The 18,753-nt window shown below is 61.3% G+C and overlaps 1 protein-coding gene across 4 annotated transcripts; it reads right to left on the bottom strand.

Annotated features, from left to right (window-relative positions):
• Positions 1–605: 605 nt before the first annotated feature.
• Positions 606–18,333, bottom strand: GLT1D1 (glycosyltransferase 1 domain containing 1). 4 transcript variants are annotated; one of them, XM_081114178.1, is made up of 12 exons: positions 17,447–18,333; positions 14,023–14,171; positions 13,525–13,630; positions 11,429–11,480; positions 9,472–9,508; positions 8,267–8,323; positions 6,802–6,897; positions 5,995–6,044; positions 3,738–3,781; positions 2,549–2,669; positions 1,563–1,661; positions 606–1,058 (listed from the first exon to the last, which is right to left on the bottom strand). In XM_081114178.1, the coding sequence occupies exons 1-12, from the start codon at positions 17,512–17,514 to the stop codon at positions 897–899; spliced, it is 1,041 nt and encodes a 346-aa protein (XP_080970304.1). In that variant the 5' UTR covers positions 17,515–18,333; the 3' UTR covers positions 606–896. The 4 variants fall into 4 exon arrangements, with proteins under 4 accessions (XP_080970304.1, XP_080970302.1, XP_080970303.1 ...); XM_081114176.1 differs by having other exon boundaries at positions 17,592–18,105; XM_081114177.1 differs by having other exon boundaries at positions 17,452–18,042.
• Positions 18,334–18,753: the final 420 nt, after the last annotated feature.

Raw genomic sequence — 18,753 nt, 5'->3', positions numbered from 1 at the left:
ACACTGTCTGACGGTCCGCCGTGTTGTTTGTTGCTGGAGGCGGATGGCTTCTCCGGGGAGAGCCGCTGCCGGCGCGGGGTGGGCGCCCGCTTTATCCACGTGACAGACAGCGGGCCCCACGTCCCAGGCAACCTTGCCCGTCAGTCTAAGGCAGGGCCACGTGGACATGTATAACATCATTCACGGGCCATAGAACCGTCACCTTAAACATCAGCCCGGCCGGCGTGGCCCAGGGGTTGAGCCTCGACCTAGGAACCAGGAGGTCCCGGTTCGATTCTGGGTCAGGGCACAGGCCCGGGGTGCGGGCTCCATCCCCAGTGCGGGGCGTGCGGGAGGCAGCCGGTCCATGACTCTCTCTCATCATGGATGTTCCTCTCTCTCTCCCTCTCCCTTCCCCTCTGAAGTCAATAAATTAGGAAAAAAGAGAGAAAGGCATTTGTTTACACCTCTCCTTGGGCCTTGAACAGTGGCTGTGTTGAACCCTCTCTGCATTAGATCTCCGGTGTCCGCCTCCCCTTTTCAAACCCTGGGGGGGGGGGGGGGAGTGGGCGTGGTCCCGGCAGTGGGCGGGGCCTTACTTGCTTATTAAGAACAGAGAGAGGAGCTTAGAAGGCGGCTGGGACGCACTTTATTCTCTTAAAAACATGCTCTTCCCCGCACACGAGGCCTGGGTGCGTGTGGATGTGAAGGCGGAGGTCGGGGGCGTGAGGTACCAGGAGCCGCGCACCGGGAGGTCAGGACCAGGGACAGCGCCCGGCTTCCCGGGGCGGAATTTCAGAACCAGCGGCCACAGGTCTCCTCCTTCCAGGCTCAGCGGCCCTTCCTCGCCTCTCGATGCCCGGACACGGGGCCCTGACCCGGGTGCCCGTCAGACGCGTTGAAAGCGGGGGCGCCGGTCAGCGGGCCGCGTCCCCCTCGAGCGTCCGGACGAGGCGCTGGTAGGTGTCCCGCTCCGCCTGCCAGGAGTGGCTCGTCCTCACGTACTCCCGCCCCTGGGCCACCAGCTCGGCCCCCAGCTCAGGGTCGCGGACCAGCCGCCTCGCCAGCTGCACGAACTCCTGCGGGGAGGAAGCGGAGAGGAACAGGGTCACCGGCCAAGGGGTTGCCCTGGCGCCCCGAGCCCGGGTCTGCGTCCGCCCCCCCCTTCGTCCGGGAGAACGGCCTGCAGGAGGGACGGCCGTTCACACAAACACGGGAATAGATGCGAACTGGCTTCCGGTTTCCTTCACACACGCTGGCCCAGCTGAGTGGCCGTCCACCCAACACCGGGAGCTGGGTGAGCAATGGGCACCCCGGGCCTGGGGAGGAGAAGGGCCTGGCTGGGGCCGGACTGCTCCAGGGGCAGGACCCCCAGGGGCCCTCCATCCCCCCGTTTCCCACATGCCCCCATGTTGTATCTAGAGGGGCATCCAGGGGGCCCCTGTGGTCAAAGCAGAGCCCGCTGTGTGTAGGGCCGCCCTGACCATGACCGGGCGCTGAGCGCTGATGAAAACGTGCAAGATGCTGAGACAAATGCACAGGCAAACCATCCCGACCTGCGGACCCGGGAAGGACCCCGCTACCTGAGGGTCGGAGAACAGCAGCCCCGTGACCCCGTGCTGGACCACGGCCGCGTTCCCCGGGATGTTCCTGGCCAGCACCGGCACCTCCAGGTCCATGGCCTGCGGGCGGAAGAGGAGGCGGTGGTGGGCGTTTTAAGAGCAGCTGTGCCCAGCCCTGGCTGCTTGGCTCAGTGCTTAGAGCGATGACCGGAGGACTGAAGGGTTTGATTCCCCATTGGGGCACCTGCCCAGGTTGCAGGCTCGATCCCCAGTAGCGGGCGTGCAGGAGGCAGCCGATCCAGGATTCTCTTTCATCATTGATGTTTTTCTTTTTCTCTCTCCCTTCCTCTCTGAAATTAATTAAAATATATATATATATATCCTATATAATAAGAGAGGGATATGCTAATTATCCCAGATATGCTAATTAGTCACGATCAGTATGCAAATTGACCATCACTCCAACACACAAGATGGCCACCCCCATGTGGCCACAAGATGGCCTGCAGGGGAGGGCAGTTGGGGGTAACCAGGCCTGCAGGGGAGGGAAATTGAGGGGGGGAGGGACCCAGGCCTCATGAGAGGGCAGTTGGGAGGGACCAGGCCTGCAGGGGAGGGCAGTTAGGGGCAATCAGGCTGGCAGTGGAGCAGTTAGACATTGATCAGGTTGGCAGGGGAGTGCTTAGGTGGTGATCAGGCTGGCAGGCAGAAGCAGTTAAGGGCAATCAGGCAGGCAGGCAGGCAAGCGTTTGGGAGCCAGCCCAGATTGGAGAGGGTGCAGGCTTGGCTGAGGGACACACACACACACACACACACACACACACACACACACCCGTGCATGAATTTTGTGCACCGGGCCTCTAGTAAGAAAATAAAATAAATGAATAAATACATCGGTATTGTCTGCACTGAGCTCCTGGGGAAACGCAACTGCATTTTTCAAGCTGGAAACGTGAGGAAGATGGCACCTTGCACGAGGAGGGGAGTGAGGGCCTGAGAGCTGTTACCTCCAGAATGGCCGCCGACATGCCCTCAGAGAGCGAGCTGTTGACCAGGGCGAGGCAGTTCTTCTCGGCCGCGTGCAGGTCGCCCTGGGGCATCTCGGGGAGCAGCCGCACCCCCGCCGACCTGCAACACATGGAGGACGGGGAGTGGGAGGCGTGTCTCCAGTGGGTCCCTGGGAGGGGCGGGGCGGGGAGACACTGGCTCGTCGGTGGGCGTTTCGAATGCATTTAACACACGAGACACGCGCTTCCCGGACACTGCGAGTCCGAGATAAGGCTCTGCCGTTCTGCCTGAGGACTGAGAAAACGACGCTTTTCCAATCTTAATGCCACCCCCTCCCACCCTCCTGGTGGCGACAGTACAGGTGGACAGAGAGAATCAGACACTAAAGTAGGAGAACGCAAGCAATGCCCGCCTTCCCGCCCCGGAGTTGACAGTATTTAGTCCTGTGGGTTTGACCTTTAAAAATATACACATTTACTGATGTCAGAGAGGAAGGGAGAGGGAGAGAGAGACATCCATGATGAGGGAGAATCATGGGCCGGCTGCCTCCTGCACGCCCCCCACTGGGGATGAGCCCACACCCTGGCCTGTGCCCTTGACTGAAGCCAACTGTGACCTCCTGGTTCCTAGGTCGACGCTCAACCCCCGAGTCCCGCCGGCCGGGCAGTTTTTCTGTTTTTATTTGTTTTCGCTCAAGAACAGACTCACGGCCGTCCCCCCCCTCCCCCCCGCTTCCCACCACGGGCGTGATTTGATCCGTGTCCGTTCACAGAGTCGGTCACGCTCTCATGTACCTGCACCTGTATCCGTGACCCACACAGAGACCCGATCGTATGCGGGGACACGTCAGAATCTCCCAGTCCCTGCTGCTGACCAGTGAGGGGTGGCCAGTAAGTGGGGCAGAAACGTAGGGGGGGGGGTCCTGAGGAAATCACCTAACGGGGTGACCCGGAGGGGGGAGACGGTCCCCTGACCCTGGCCCGTTCCCGGGAGCGGCGGACACTGCGGGCCCGCGTTTCCGGGCTGGTACGCGGGAAGTCACGGTGTCGGGTCCCGCAGGACCGGCCGGGGGGTGGGAGGAGGAGTCCCGTGTAAATGCCGGGAGCAGAGCCCGGGACTCGTTGCCGCAGAGACGTGCAGGCCACTGGGGTTCCCCTCCCGCTAAACCCCTGCTCCCCTGATGCTCACCTCTCCACCTTGGCCTTGACTTCCCGCGTGAACACCGGGTCCACCTGCAGAGACGAGACAGGCGTGAGCGAGCGCCGCCTGGACAGTGACAGCGGCGAGGACAGCAGAGCCGCCTGGACAGCGACAGCGTGGAGGACAGCAGAGCCGCCTGGACAGCGACAGCGGCGGGGACAGCAGAGCCGCCTGGACAGCGACAGCGTGGAGGACAGCAGAGCCGACAGAGGAGACCCCGGTGGGCCATGCCGTGCACATAACGGGGCGGGGGTGGTTTGAGGGGAGGCCCCAGAGAAACACACCCCCCGTGGGCTGTGGGGTCCGAGCCTGGAGCCGGGCGCGGCCACCTTCGGGGGGAACCAGGGGGCACTCAGTGTGGGGCTGCCCCGCGTGTATCACCCAGAGGCTGGTTTTGCCGCACGCGCCCCCCCCCCCCCCGTGTTATTAACAATGAATGGAATTTAACGAGAACTGACAATATGCCCCTTGGTCTGTGCAAGTGTAACACCAAGTGTGAAACCTTGTGACCGACACGTTGGCTTCCTGTTACACCAGGGGAGGAGCTGGGGGACGGGGGGAGCTGGGGGAGGTGGGGGGTGGGGGGAGCTGGGGGGCGGGGGGAGGCAGAGGCAGTTCCTGTCTCACTCACACCTGCCAGCGGGGCTCCGAATGACGACCCGCCCAGCCAGGGGGGTGCACATGGCGCCATCCCTGTAGTTTATCACGAAGCCACTGTTTTCCAGAAGCTTTGTGTGTGCGTGTGTATGTGTGTATGTGCATGTGTGTGTCTATGTGTGCGCACGCATGTGTGTGTGTGTGTGTGTGTGTGCTTTACACTAAACAAACGACAGGCGTTGAGGGGCGCTTCGGTCTCGTGCGGCAGCCTTGATACCTTGGGGAGGGTAGGCGGCCTTTTCCTGGGTAAACCTGCCATTTCCAGGGTCTGTACAACACTGAGCCAAGCATAGGGACCCCCCTCCCCACCACACACACTCTGCATGCTTTGTGGGTCCCGCGGGAACCAGAAAACCCACCGAAGGAAAAATTACAGAACCGGCGAGACCCTGAGCTGCGAGGAACCCCGCTGCCTCCCGTTGGTGCCCTGAGGGTCACGGCAGGGTCATTCCCGCACGCAGCCTGCGCACCCTCAACGCTCCCTGCTTGAGGAGAGGACGTTGGGGTGCATGTGCAAGTCTGGGACAGACACCCCGGGAGGACAGGGAGGCCTCACTGCCCTGTGACACCCCATCGCCTGGGCATAAACCGAGGTTCGCTTGCATGAGGCGGCCGGGTGGCCGCGTGGCTCTCCTGAACCCAGAGCAGAGGGACCTCCAGGCGCCCCAACTCCGTTCCCCGAGCAACAGCCACAGTCGGGCGAACACCTGCCCGCCAGGTGAGCCCCTCCGTGCAGCGTGGCCCCTGAGGGCCCGGAGTCACCGCCCTGGGCTTGTCTGCAGAGCGGGTTGGGGGTTTCCCAGGCAACCTGGGCCAACACAGGGCGGCTTCTGTGCGACAGACAAACCCTCTGCTTTGCGTGGCTCTCTCCCTGCGGCCGCCCCGGGTTCCGTGACTATGTGTCCCTCACGCTTTGTAGCAATAAATTCCCCTAAATCTGCATCAAGCCTCTCAGCTCTGCGGCTGGGGTCTAGTTTCCACTTATCTTTCTTTTTCTTTTAATCCTCACCTGAGGGTATTTCCCATTGGTGTTTACAGCGAGTGGAAGGGAGAGGGAAACACAGAGAAACATCGACGTGAGAGAAACACATGGATGGGCTGCCTCCTGTACGCACTCCGCCAGGGCCCAGGCCGAGGAGGAGCCTGCAACCCAGGCACATGCCCTGGACGGGAATCGAACCCAGGACCACTCAGTCCGCAGGCCGACCCTCAACCACTGAGCCACACCAGCCGGGGTAGTTTTCATTTTCCAAAAGGCAAACAGACTTGCCCTGGCCGGGTGGCTCCATTGGTGGGAGCGTTGTTCCCCTCACCAAAAGGTGCGGGTTCGATTCCCAGTCAGGGCGCATGCAGGAGGCAGCCGATCTCCCTCTCTCTCTCTCTCTCTCTCTCTCTCTCTCTCTCTCTCAAAAATCAATAAAAGCATATCCTCGGGTGAGGATTTAAAAAAAAAAAAAGGCTAACAGAGTTTACTTACTCAAAAAGGACAAAATCGCCTTGTTAGGGCCGTAACGGGGACTCGTTTTAGAAGACACCTAGAGCACAGGCCGCAGAGGTGTCGGGCAGGTGCTCACAGGGGGCTACTCACTTCGGGGCCGACGATCACCAGGAACGCGCTGGGCTCCTCCCGGTGCCATTCTGGGGAGAAAAGGGGGGAAGACACCTTAAAAGTGGTTACAAGTCCCAGCGGAACATGAGCTTCTACAGGAACCGTTCCGTCTTCGGGCTTCCCTCCCCGCAGTCCGTCTAAGTGCGGTGGCTGTAAGCGGTAACCATGCTGGCATCTCTTGCTTTTAGGTAAATATTATTGTCCTGGAGCACTGCGCCTTAGCCGGACACCTAACGCGTTAGGTAACCAGAAGCACCATGCCACCAACCTCCGAGCACAGGTTACCGTGAGCAGCAGAACTCCCAGCCCCTCGCACCAGCGACCTGCCTGGAGCACTCCCCGTAACATTAGGTTAGCCTCATGACTCTCGGCTGTCTCTTTTAATATATATTTTCGTATGGATTTCAGAGAGGAAGGGAGAGAGAGATAGGAACATCAAAGATGAGAGAGCATCATGGACCAGCCGCCTCCTGCACGCCCCCCACTGGGGATGGAGCCCGCAACCCGGGCCTGTGCCCTGACCGGGAATGGAACCCTGACCTCCGGGTTCTAGGTCGACACACCCCCTGAGCCGGGCGGCCAGGCTCCGTCCGCTACCTCCCATGCTTCCTCGGGAGCCGGGGCAGAGAACGAGGGAAGAGACAAGGACAGTTCCCACAAGCGCGACTGTTTTTCTGGTGTTTCCACAGGAGCGGCCGGAAGCGGTTTTGCTGACTGTGCAGAGGACGAGCCGGGAAGACCCAACACCCCACAGGAATTCGCACGCAGGTCCCTCAGCCGACGTACCCGAGAAGGCGTCCACCAGGTAGAGGGGGTCTTTGACCGGCCGGAGTCCGCATATCAGGAGGAACACGTGCAAGTTATCGGCGCTTTGGGGAAGGTCTGCAAGACAAGAGTTCGGGGAATCCGTGGCCGCGTGGGAAGCTCACGGGGACGTCACATGTGGCACACGCTGGCTCTGAGGGCGGCGGGGGGGGGGCAGGGAAGTCGGGGGACAGGGGATGGGGGTGGGCAGTTGGGGCGACAGACAGCCACATGGATGAGAGCAGACACCTGATCCTAAAACCCAGAGACGCCGATTGCTCTAGAACATCTCATCCTAAAGCCATCCTCTGACCCCGGCAACGACCGCAGTCACGCCCCCTCCCTGCGCCCGTATACTCTGCAGATGTTTACAATATTCACTTACAGCCCGGCCGGCCGGTGTGGCTCAGGGGTTGAGCATTGACCTATGAGCCAGGAGGTCACAGTTTGATTCCCCGTCAGGGCACAGGCCCGGGTTGTGGGCTCCGTCCCCAGTGTGGGGCGTGCAGGAGGCAGCCGGTCCATGACTCTCTCTCATCATGGATGTTTCTCTCTCTCCCTCTCCGTTCCTCTCTGACATCCATATACATAGTTTAAAAGGGCAGCCGGCAGGTCCCAGGAAGGTCTCCTGAGAGTGTTTTAAATCTCCGGCTGCCCCATCAGTCACTCCCTGTGAGCCCGAGAGAGGCCGGCCCTGGATGACAGACCCCGAGATGGATCCCAGCCCCAGGCCCCGCGCGGTGACGCACGGAAGATGGAGTGAGCGCGCGCCGGGCCGTGTGAGCCGTGTGAGCCGTGTAAGCCGGGCGCTGAGGGGGGGGGGGGGGAGCGACCCCCGTGACGCCGAGGCCCGCGCGCCGGCTGGGATGGATGAGGGCACCTGGGAAATTACTTCTCATCAAACGCCGCACGTTTTTTTCTTTTCAAAGGAGCGAACGCTGACACGGTGCTTGCCCGAGGCCTGGAGTGACGTGTGTGGGGTGAACACAGGCTGGGGTGCCCTCGGGTTTTGGAGCAAAAACAGGCTGGGGTGACCTCCTGTCTGCTGCCGGATTTTGCATTTTCCGTCTCTTCTCTGAAGTTCAAGGCCGGACTGCAATTCCCACTCCCTGCCCTCCCCTCCCCCTCCCCCCGCCCTGTTTCCCCTTCCCCCTCCCACAACAGTAGCCCTGCCTGGTCACCCCCAGAGAAACATTTCAGGGTGAAGCAGAGGCGTCCGCAGGCTTCCTCAGAGATGCAGGCACAGCCCCGGCCAGTGTGGCTCAGTGGACAGAGCGCCTCCTCCCTCGGCCAGTGGCTCTGCTCACCAGGAGGCGGCGCTGAGATCGGGCAGAGCCACATCCCTCCGGCCATTCCTGTCCCCCCGCCCACCTGGACCCGGAGCCTCTGTGACCCCACAGCCGCCTTCCTAGAAGCGGGAGGCCGCCCGCCCTGCCAGGCCCCTCACCTGCGCGCTGGAGGAAGGTGCTCCACGGGAAGGCGGGGTTCGGAGCCGTGGCGATTCCTGGGCCACGGGGGGGGGGGGAGGGTGAGAAAGAGAGAGAGAGTTAGTTCATGCAGCTGAGACAGCAGCTACTCCGTGCGGACCCTGCAGTGGAGCCACACCTGGCCCCGTGGGAGCCGCCCGAGTCCCCAGGGCTCCGTGCGCCCCGCCGCTGCCTCCGCACATGAGGCTCAAAGTGACACCCGGGTCCCCAACCGTCCGCCTCTGGGCCAGAGGCCTCTGGGCCCCCAGGTTTCTTTCCTTAAAATCACGTGTAAGGGGGGGTTGTGGCTCAGGGGCAGAGTATCGACCTGTGAACCAGGAGCTCAGGGTTCGATTCCCTGTCAGGGCACAGGCCCGGGTTGTGGGCTCCAGCCCCAGTGGGGGGCGTGCGGGAGGCAGCCGGTCCATGATTCTCTCTCATCATGGATGTTTCTATTTCTCGCTCCCTCTCCCTGCCTCTCTCCACAAAAATCAAATACGTATTTTTTTCAATGCTATGCGATGCTATAATAAGTTTTTTTTTAAAAAAAAATGTGTGCAAGTGACAGGTTTCTAAACCATTGGCAACTAAACTCCAATAGTCCCGGGAGCAATGATGTCCTTATTCAAATCCCTAACCTCCACTTCTCCAACCAGACATGGCTGTCTGCCTTCGGGGTCACGTCCTCAGGCAGAGACACGGGCAACGTCCTCTGGAAAATTAACATTTAACGGTGCACGGGGATCCCTAGCAGCATCCACCAGACGGTCTTTTCCTTAAAAATGTTTTCCGCTTGCAGTTTACATCCTACGTCGCTTTGCTGTCGCTCAGGTGGACGGCGTCGCGTTGGACAATCCTCTATTTTACAAAGGGGTCCCCCCCCCGGCCCCGCCCGGTACTTCCAGCTCCCACCTGGCACCAACCAGCCAGGGACGGAGCCTGCCACCGAGTGCGAGCCCCTGACCGGACTCCCATCCAGGACCCTTCAGTCCTTGGGCCGGCGGCTCTAACCACTGAGCCCTGGGCAGGGCCAGGTAGCTTATGTCTTAATGTGAGAAAATAAAACGCGTCCGTCCTGTGAGCTGCTGTTCAGGGCCTCTCAGCCGTCACACTCGTTCACAAACGCCTCCGTCCGTGTCTCTAGAAGATAAGAATTCTCCCCCCAAATATACTTAGAACTTCTTACCTTGGCCCTGGACGTAGATCTTGCCCTTCGCCTGTGGCTTTTGAAAGGAGGGAGGAAAGAAAGGAAAGGAAAACAAGTACATTCATGGGCCATGACAACAGCTTTTTAGAAATGAGACGAAGGCCGTACAAACAACGAAATCCCCTTGGAAACAGGGCGGGGCAGCATGGGGGACGCTCGCAGGGCAGCTCCTCACGCAGCTCCTCACGCCAGCAAAGAGCTGCCCAAGGGTGGGAGAGCCCGCTCAACACAGCGCCCTCGGGAGGCAGCCCGGGAGGAGTCCCTGCGATGAGGTGGGACAGGAGTCTGAGCTTCGTGGTGACTGGGTCAGCGGGGAAGCTACCGCAGCTCCAACCAGCGCAAGCCAGCGACAGAGCACATGGTGCGTGTCCTGCGCTGAAGCTGGGGGGGGGGTGCGTTGGGGGAAACGTGGTTTGGGGGTGCACATCCTTGAACAGAAAGAATACACTCCCAGAACTCTGGGGAAAAAAAGGGAGGAGATGGAGATGGAGGAGGAGGAGGAGATGGAGATGAAGGAGGAGATGGAGATGGAGGAGGAGGAGGAGATGGAGGAGGAGGAGGAGATGAAGGAGGAGATGGAGGAGGAGGAGGCGATGGAGGAGGAGGAGGAGATGGAGGAGGAGGAGGAGATGGAGGAGGAGGAGGAGATGGAGGAGGAGGAGGAGATGGAGGAGGAGGAGGAGATGGAGATGGAGAAGGAGGAGGAGATGGAGATGGAGGAGGAGATGGAGGAGGAGATGGAGATGGAGATGGAGGAGGAGATGGAGGAGGAGGAGGAGATGGAGGAGGAGGAGGAGATGGAGATGGAGAAGGAGGAGGAGATGGAGAAGGAGGAGGAGATGGAGATGGAGAAGGAGGAGGAGATGGAGATGGAGGAGGAGATGGAGGAGATGGAGATGGAGAAGGAGGAGGAGATGGAGATGGAGGAGGAGATGGAGGAGGAGGAGGAGATGGAGATGGAGAAGGAGGAGGAGATGGAGATGGAGAAGGAGGAGGAGATGGAGATGGAGAAGGAGGAGGAGATGGAGATGGAGGAGGAGATGGAGGAGGAGATGGAGATGGAGAAGGAGGAGGAGATGGAGATGGAGGAGGAGATGGAGGAGGAGGAGGAGATGGAGGAGGAGATGGAGATGGAGAAGGAGGAGGAGATGGAGATGGAGGAGGAGATGGAGATGGAGAAGGAGGAGGAGATGGAGATGGAGAAGGAGGAGGAGATGGAGATGGAGGAGGAGATGGAGGAGGAGATGGAGATGGAGAAGGAGGAGGAGATGGAGATGGAGAAGGAGGAGGAGATGGAGATGGAGGAGGAGATGGAGGAGGAGATGGAGATGGAGAAGGAGGAGGAGATGGAGATGGAGAAGGAGGAGGAGATGGAGATGGAGGAGGAGATGGAGGAGGAGGAGGAGATGGAGGAGGAGGAGGAGATGGAAGAAGAGAACACAATGTGTTGGGACAGAAAACAGGCTCCAGGGCCGGTTCTCCCAGGAGGGAGGGGTGTTGAGGGCCCCGTGAGGACCACCCGGAAGCCCGGGGACGCAGGGGAGGGCTGCGCCTGCAGGAAGGACCCAGAGGCTGACACCGGAGACACTGCTCTTCCCCGCGCTCCCGGGAACGCCCCAACCACCGGGAGAGACTCCGTTTCGGCGCCCTGCGGACACAGTGGTCCAGACCCTTTAAAATCCAGGTCAGAGCGCTGGCCGGTCCGGTTCAGTGGGGAGACCACCAGCCTGCGGACCAAAGCGCCCTGGTGGGGCGCGTGCAGGAGGCCGCCCATCCATGCGTCTCTCTCACAGCGACGTCTCTCTCTGTCTCTCCCCTCCCCTCCCTCCCCTCGCTCTAAAAATCCACGGGAAAATATCCTGACTCCCTCCCTCCTCCGATTCTGCAACGTCCCCGGCACAACCGACATCACAGCACGAAACGCACGGACACACACCCACTGCAGGAACGCGGCCGCCCTCATGGACTCGGTGAAAGCCACGGCGAACCTGGGGAGAGAACGGAGAGGAGGCCGTCAGGGAAGGTTCCGCGAACGTCCCCGAGCAGCCCCGGCGACGGGCTGTGAGCCGCGGCAGGAAGCCCAGCCGAGGGCGCAATCCGTCCGCTCTCGCCTCTGCTCGCGTCGCAAACACTGGAACCTGCGAGGAATGAACGCACGAGGCTCAAACCTTCCCAAGTCTTTCTTTTTTTTTTTTTAAATGTGTGTTTCTATTGATTTCAGAGAGGAAGGGAGAGGGAGAGAGAGAGAAACATCCATGAGAGAGAATCATGGATCGGCTGCCTCCTGCAGCCCCACACTGGGGATGGAGCCCGCAACCCGGGCCTGTGCCCTAACCGGGAATCGAACCCGGGACCTTTCGGTCTGCAGGCCAGTGCTCTATCCACTGAGCCACACCGGTCAGGACCAACACTGATGTGTACTGAGTGACTGTCTTTCGGGGGCAGGGCCAGAGACGGATGAGCCGGGAGCCCTGAGGGTGCTGGGCAATAAGAAGGAGCTGAGAGAGTGGCCACGTGGGAGGACACAGCGTGGACACCGAGCTTCTCCAGTGGCCACGGCGGGGACCACCTGAGCCGAAATGCAGAGCCATCAGTCACCGGGAGGCAGCCCATTAGGTGAGATGACAGACACACCGCGGGCCGTGCTGGCAGCAATCACGGAACCAGGCAGTGGGGTCCCACGGCCAGCGCCCCCGGGAGCGGAATCCTGATGAGTGAGTGCAGGCGCGAGGGGACAGCTCATGGGCAGGAGGCCAGCGCGGGAATAACACCGAGGGCTGATCCTCCCCAAGAGGGGACCGGAGCGGGCGGGTCTCTTTCCTGCAGGGGCACCTGCTCCCTGCCCGTGTTTTCAGAGAGAGGAAGGGAGAGGGAGAGAGAGATAGAAATATCAACCAAGTCATGCCCTGACCAGTTTGGCTCAGTGGATAGAGCGTCGGCCTGTGGATTGAAGGGTCCCAGGTTCGATTCCGATCAAGGGCATGTACCTTGGTTTCGGGCACATCCCCGGTGGGGAGTGTGCAGGAGGCGGCTGATCGATGTTCCTCTCTTATTGATGTTTCTCTCTATCCCTCTCCCTTCCTCGCTGTAAAAAATCAATAAAATATATTTAAAAAAAGAAAAAAGAAATATCAACGAAGTCATTGATCAGCTGCCTCCTGCATGCACCCTACTGGGGATCGAGCCCACAGCGTCGGCCTGTGCTCTCACGGGAATCGAACCCTGACCTCCTGGTTCACAGGTCAACGCTCAACCACGGAGCCACGCGGCCGGGCCCAGACACCCTTATAAGCGGGTTCCCAGCCTTCGGCGCAGGGGGGTGAGGACACGGAAAGTCACCGGTTTCTTACGGGAAATTCAGACCCGGGGAGAACTGCCGGGTGGAAACCTACGGCCTCACTCTGACCGGTGGCCTCGGAAGCCCTGGTCCCCAAAACCACAGGGAACGGCCACAGGCCACGGCTGCGACGTGCCGACAGGAGGTCCGCGCGGGGTCCCTGCCGCTGCCGCACCCTCCCAGCGGCGGGCTGTTTCCGGCCCGGACTGCCCTCCGCTCGTTTGCTTGGCAAGATCACCTTTTCCTGCCAGGAGCCCTCACTGGACGGTTCCACACCTTTAAACACCCCCCGTGTGAATGCAGTGTCATGACCACACACTCACTACGGAATCACGCTTTCGAGGCAAAAACCTCAGAGGCTGAGCGTAGGCCTAGGAACCAGGAGGTCACGGTTCTACGGTTCGATTCCTGGTCAGGGCACAGGCCCGGGATGCGGGCTCCATTCCCAGTGTGGGGCGTGCAGGAGGCAGCCGATCCAGTTCTCTCTCATCATGGATATTTCTCTCTCTCCCTCTCCCTTCCTCTCTGAAATCAATAAAAAGATATATTGTAAAAAAGTGTCAAATGAAAGATAGAGGCGGCTTCATAGGGAAGACGTACCCCCCCGCCCCGCCCCCCCGCCGCCCCCCCCCCGCCGCCTATGGGCTTCCCCATCTCCGTGCCTCCACCAGCTCCACCCAACGGGGGGCACGCACCTGGCTTCCTCCAGGACCTTCCCCATCACCAGGTGCTTGTCTCCCTGGTGCACGTCTTCATTCAGGTCCGTGCCGCCGAAGACCACCCCGAAGGGGATGCCGTGGCCTGCGGAGGAGGACAGGTGAGGAGGGGGCGCAGCTGGGCACCAGCCCTCCCCACCCGGCCCGAGGCCACGACCAGAAACCCAGGTTCCTGGAACACGGGACCGGAGTCGTGGTTAGTTTTATTTTATTTTTTAAAATATATTTTTATTGGTTTCAGAGAGGAAGGGAGAGGGAGAGAGAGAGAAGTATCAACGATGAGAATCACGGCTCAGCGGCCTCCTGCACGCCCCCCACTGGGGATGGAGCCCGCAACCCGGGCCTGCGCCCTGACCGGGAATCGAACCCGGGACCTCCCAGTTTGTAGGTCGATGCGCAACCACTGAGGCAGGCCGCCGGGCTGTGTCGCGTGTGCTGCTGGACAATGTGGGTGCTCGGGGCTGGGGAGGGGCTCACCCTGCAGCAGCCGGCCCGCCCGGCAGAGGTGCAGCGCCAGGGCCGCCTGCAGGGCCTCCGCCCGGATGAGGTGGGCGACGTCCGCGGGGCCGGCGAAGTCCGAGGCGTCCTTCAGGAGGCACACGTGGCCCTCGGCTTCCAGGTGGTCCCTGTGGAGACGGGGACACGGAGAGAAAGATGGGGGAAGAGGGACACGCCCAGGTTGCTGCCGGGATTGAGATTTCAAATCAGCCCAGCCAGCGGGGCTCAGGGGCTGAGCATTGGCCTGTGAACCAGGGGGTCAGGGCTCCATTCCCGGTCAGGACACAGGCCCAGGTTGCGGGCTCCATCCCAGTGGGGGGCGTGCAGGAGGCAGCCGATCCGTGATTCTCTCTCATCATGGATGTTTCTCTCTCTCCCTCTCCCCTCTTCTAGGACAGCGGTTCTCAACCTGTGGGTCGCAACCCCTTTGGGGGTCGAACGACCCTTTCACAGGGGTCGCCTAAGACCATTGGTAAACACATCTATAATTACATATTGTTTTTGTGATTAATCACTATGCTTTAATGATGTTCAATTGTAACAATGAAATTGGGGGTCACCACAACATGAGGGGCTGTATGAAAGGGTCGCGGAAATTAGGCAGGTTGAGAACCACTAGTCTAGGAGATCATAAAATATATTAAAAAGAAAGAAAACGGGGAAACTTCCTCAGGCAATTGCAGAGGGATCCACCGCCTCAGGGGCCGGAGCTGGGGGGGGAGGAGCTGGGGAGGGAGGGAGGGCTCCTTCGCTGGCTGCCACCAGGTCCTCCGGCTCCTCCCCCCTCCCTCCCCCTGTTTCCTCAGGGCTTGTTTGCTCTCCGTTATCTGAAGTACTTCCACTCCGATAAGAACACTTTCGGACACCGTGTCCCAGAAGGTGACAGCCAGAGCCCAGCTCCCAGCCACGTGGCCCCGCCTTAATCCTGATGCCAACAGGCTCGCCCGGCGGCTGAGGGGCCCCGGACTACGGACAGAATGGCAGAGCCCGAACCCTTCCCTTGGCTGAGTCCCACCCTCCGCCCCTAGGAGCTTGCAGACCAGAGTCCAGGAGCCCTGGCACCTGGGTGGCATCTGGCAGTGCGGCTTGGGGCAGGGGCAGCGCCTGGCGAGGCTCCTGGCTTAGGGCAGGGGCAGTGCCTGGCGTGGCTCAGGGGTTGAGCGTCGACCTCTGAACCAGGTCACGGTTCGATAGCCTGTTTGTGGGCTCCATTCCCAGTAGGGGGCATGCAGGAGGCAGCCAATCGGTGATTCTCTCTCATCATTGATGTTTCTCTCTCTCTCCCTCTCCCCCTTCCTCTCTGAAATCAATAGAAAGTGTGTCTATATAAAGAAATTGGACAGGGGATGGAAAACCTTTCCTTGAAATGGCCAGGGAGTAAATATCTTTGGGTCTGTGGACAAAGGGCCCTGTCCCCCTCTGCCATCGGGGCAATGAGGGGCGGGGGACGGGCGGGGGTGGGCGCTGCTCCTCTGGACTCACATCCACGTGTGTGTGTGTGTGTGTGTGTGTGTGTGTCATTTGCATAGGTATACGTTTCATTCATTCACCCTGGAATGACCTGTGCCTTGGCCAGAATTGAACCGGGGCCCTTAGGTCCACAGGCCCACGCTCTGCCCACTGAGCCAGACGGCCAGGGCCTGTGGTCACTGATGACCTGAGGGGAGAGGTCCCTGCCCCCGACGGAACAGTGAGGTCTCACACGTTTTGAACACTCTGGGGCGTGCCGCGCGGAAACCGCTGCCGTGGACCGGACGCCGGGGCGCTGAGGCCGCTGTGTGCGCGTCCCTGTGACACCCAGGACTCAGCCTGCCAGATGAACTCCGCCCCCCGGCCTCTGACCTTGTTTGGTAACTCCCTAGGCTGCTTTTTTTTTTCTTTTTAAAACACATTTTTATTGATTTCAGAGAGGAAGGGAGAGGGACAGAGAGCGAGACAGAGAGAGAGAGAGAGAGAGAGAGAGATACATCCATGATGAAAGAGAATCGTGGATCGGCTGCCTCCTGCACCCCCCTCCACCCCCCCCCCAACACACACAGTGGGGATCAAGCCAGCAACACATGCATTTGCTCTTGGCCGGGATGGAACCCTGACCTCCTGGTTCATAGGTCAACGCTCAGTCCCAGGCACACAGGCCAGACGTAACTGTTCATTTTAATGAGGGGGAGGCAGACCCTCAGCAGGAAGTAAACTGAGGAATTTCAAGGAGCAAGTCCATTTGTTAAAAAAGAAAAAAAAGAAAAAGAAAGAAAGCGCTTCTATTGAGTCAGGCAGCTGTCAGCTCCCTCCCTGTCCCCGGGGCTCAGCATGTAAAACCGGGTAATCGCAGACAAAGTCAGTGTGGGAAGATAAGGGCTCCGCTCACCACCCTGCTGCTCCCCTGAAATTAACGTAAAATTGAATGTCAACTGTAATTGAAAAAAAATTTTTTTTAAATTTAAAACTAAGTTTAAAAAAAGGAAGATAGCCCTGGCCGGTGTGGCTCTGTGAACAGAGCGTCGGCTGGTGGACCAAACGGTCCCGGGTTCGATTCCGGTCCAGGGCATGTCCCTGGGTTGCAGGCTCTGGGCCCCAGCTGGGGCTCGTGCAGGAGGCAACCCATGGATGTGTCCCCCTCACATCCGTGTTTCTCCCCGTTTCCCCCTCTCCCTTCTGTTCTCCCTAAAAGTCAATGCAAACACATCCTCAGTTGAGGCTGAACAACAACAGAAGGTGAAGAGGGCGGGGAGGGCGGGGACGCTACCCGCGGGGAGGAGAGAGGGGCCCCTTGGCGAGCAGGACGCGGGCCAGGGGTACAGAGCGCACCCCCAGGTCCGGGAGGTATCCGCCTCGCTGAGCCCCTCCCCCTCCCCTCGCAGCTTCGGGGGGTCCCTCCCGCACACCCCGGATTCTGCGCAAACGCCGCGCCGGTGGAGGCCTCCCCGGCGTCCTGCCCGACATGGCACCTGCGCACGCGCGCGCCGGGACCCTCTCGGGTTACGCGCGTCTGCGTCCCGGTCCGCGTGTTGCCACGGTCCCTCCGGTCTCCACGGAGCCCGACCTGGCTTCCCGTCGCTGGATCCCCGCCCCGGGCGCCCCCGATACACAGACACCCTCGCAGGAGAGCCACGCGCAGGCCGCGTGGGGTCCGCGCGAGCAGGCGGTGCGCGTCCCGGCCCCCCTGCCCAGGCCGGTCCCCGAGGGTCCCCGCGCCAGCCCGAGCGGCCGGACCAGAGCCGGACCTGGGCGGGGACCTGGGCCGCGCGCCCCTCGCCATCGCTGCGCGCCCCCGCAGGCCCCGCCAGCCGGCCGTTGGCGCGCGCGGATCGCGGGGGCCGGAGCGAGAGCCGGGCGCCCGCCACCCCCGCCCCGCCCCGCCCCGGTCCCGCCCCGGCCGCTCAGCGACGCCGGGCGCCCGACCTACCGCACCCGCTGCGCCGTGACCGCGTTGCCCGTGTGCGGCCGCAGCACCGCCAGGAACAGGAGCCGCATGCTGCCGCCGCCGCCGCCGCCGCCGGTCCATCGACTTCCCCGCGGGGACCGGGCCCAGGGCGGGGCGGGAGGCTCACCGGGCGGCGCCGCGGGGCTCGGTGAGTCCCGCCCGAGGCTCCCGAGGCCGCGCCCGCACTCGCCGGTTTCGGCGCCGGGGTGTCCGTGCGCGCGGGGCCGCGAGGCGGGGGCGGGGGTCGCTGGAAGGGGGGGCAGGGGAACCACAAGGAACCCTGGGGGCCCCCACGGGCTCCGAGGCGACCAGCTGTGGCTGCTCCCGCGGGGACAGGCTCCACCGGGGAGGCCGGGTCCCTTCCCACGGAGACCAGGGCCGGCCACGCCCCTCCTCCCTGCGGCGGGGGGGGGGGGGTGCCCACATACACACCGGGACCTGGAGTGGGTGGGCGAGTCCCCATCTCTGTGGCTCAGTCCCAGGGGTGACCGGTGTCCACTCCCAGGGGACCAGCACCAGGGGCGCTGAGATCGCTTTTCTTGAAACAGTTTCAGCCCCGTGGCTGGCGTGGCCCGGGGCTGAGGGCCCACCCAGGAAGCGGGAGGTCATGGTTCCATTCAGGCCGAGGGCACAGGCGCGGGTGGGGGCTCCATCCCCAGGGGGGCTGCGGGAGGCAGGCCGTCCATGACTCTCTCCTCTTTGAGGTCTCTCCCTCTCCCTTCCTCGGAAACCCTTAGAAATAGAATAAAAATACACGTAGAGCAAAGCCTCTCTTCCCCGTGCCCACGGGCCCCAGCCCGGGGAGGCGCTGGGGCGAAGCGACCTCAGATCCACGCTCCCCTCCTTTTCTCTCCCTCCGGCCTGTGGCCTCCGAGGGAGGCGTCTGCTTCTGTTTCTATCAGAGGTTTCGGTCTGTGGGCCACCCCTCCCTGCGGGGGGAGAGCTGCAGATGCAGCGTGTGTGTGTGTGGGTGGGTGGGGAAGGGGGCCCCGCTATCCGCTCAAAGAAAAGGTCTGTACAGAGCTGTGGTTTCCAAATCCTGGCTCTCACTCACGGCCCTTGAGAGCAACCAAATATAAAAAAAAAATTAAACTAATTACAAAAACAACCCGTGGGTGTGAAAGGAACGAGTCCTTCTCAGGTTGCGTCAGGAGGCGGCGTCCAGACCAGGGGGACTTTCTCGCTCTGGGCAGGAGCCCGGGCTCTGATGTCCTCCTGTCCTGAGGGTTGAGCGGCCAGTTCCCCCAAAGACGGTCCCCCTCACCCCCAGGCCGGCGTCTCTAGGCGGC

The sequence above is a fragment of the Myotis nattereri genome (assembly GCF_964212035.1).
Source record: "Myotis nattereri genome assembly, chromosome: 19".
NCBI classification, from domain to species: Eukaryota; Metazoa; Chordata; class Mammalia; order Chiroptera; family Vespertilionidae; genus Myotis; species Myotis nattereri.
This window is presented reverse-complemented; position numbering and strand designations above follow the sequence as displayed.

Excerpts from the sequence above, each read along its gene's own strand:
- GLT1D1 (XM_081114176.1), bottom strand. The coding sequence starts at position 18,073 with ATGACCTCCCGCTTCCTGGGTGGGCCCTCAGCCCCGGGCCACGCCAGC. Across the intron at positions 6,045-6,801 it reads CCTGGTGGACGCCTTCTCGG|AATGGCACCGGGAGGAGCCC; the intron begins GTACGTCGGCTG and ends TTTTCTCCCCAG. Across the intron at positions 1,662-2,548 it reads TGTCGGCGGCCATTCTGGAG|GCCATGGACCTGGAGGTGCC; the intron begins GTAACAGCTCTC and ends TTCCGCCCGCAG.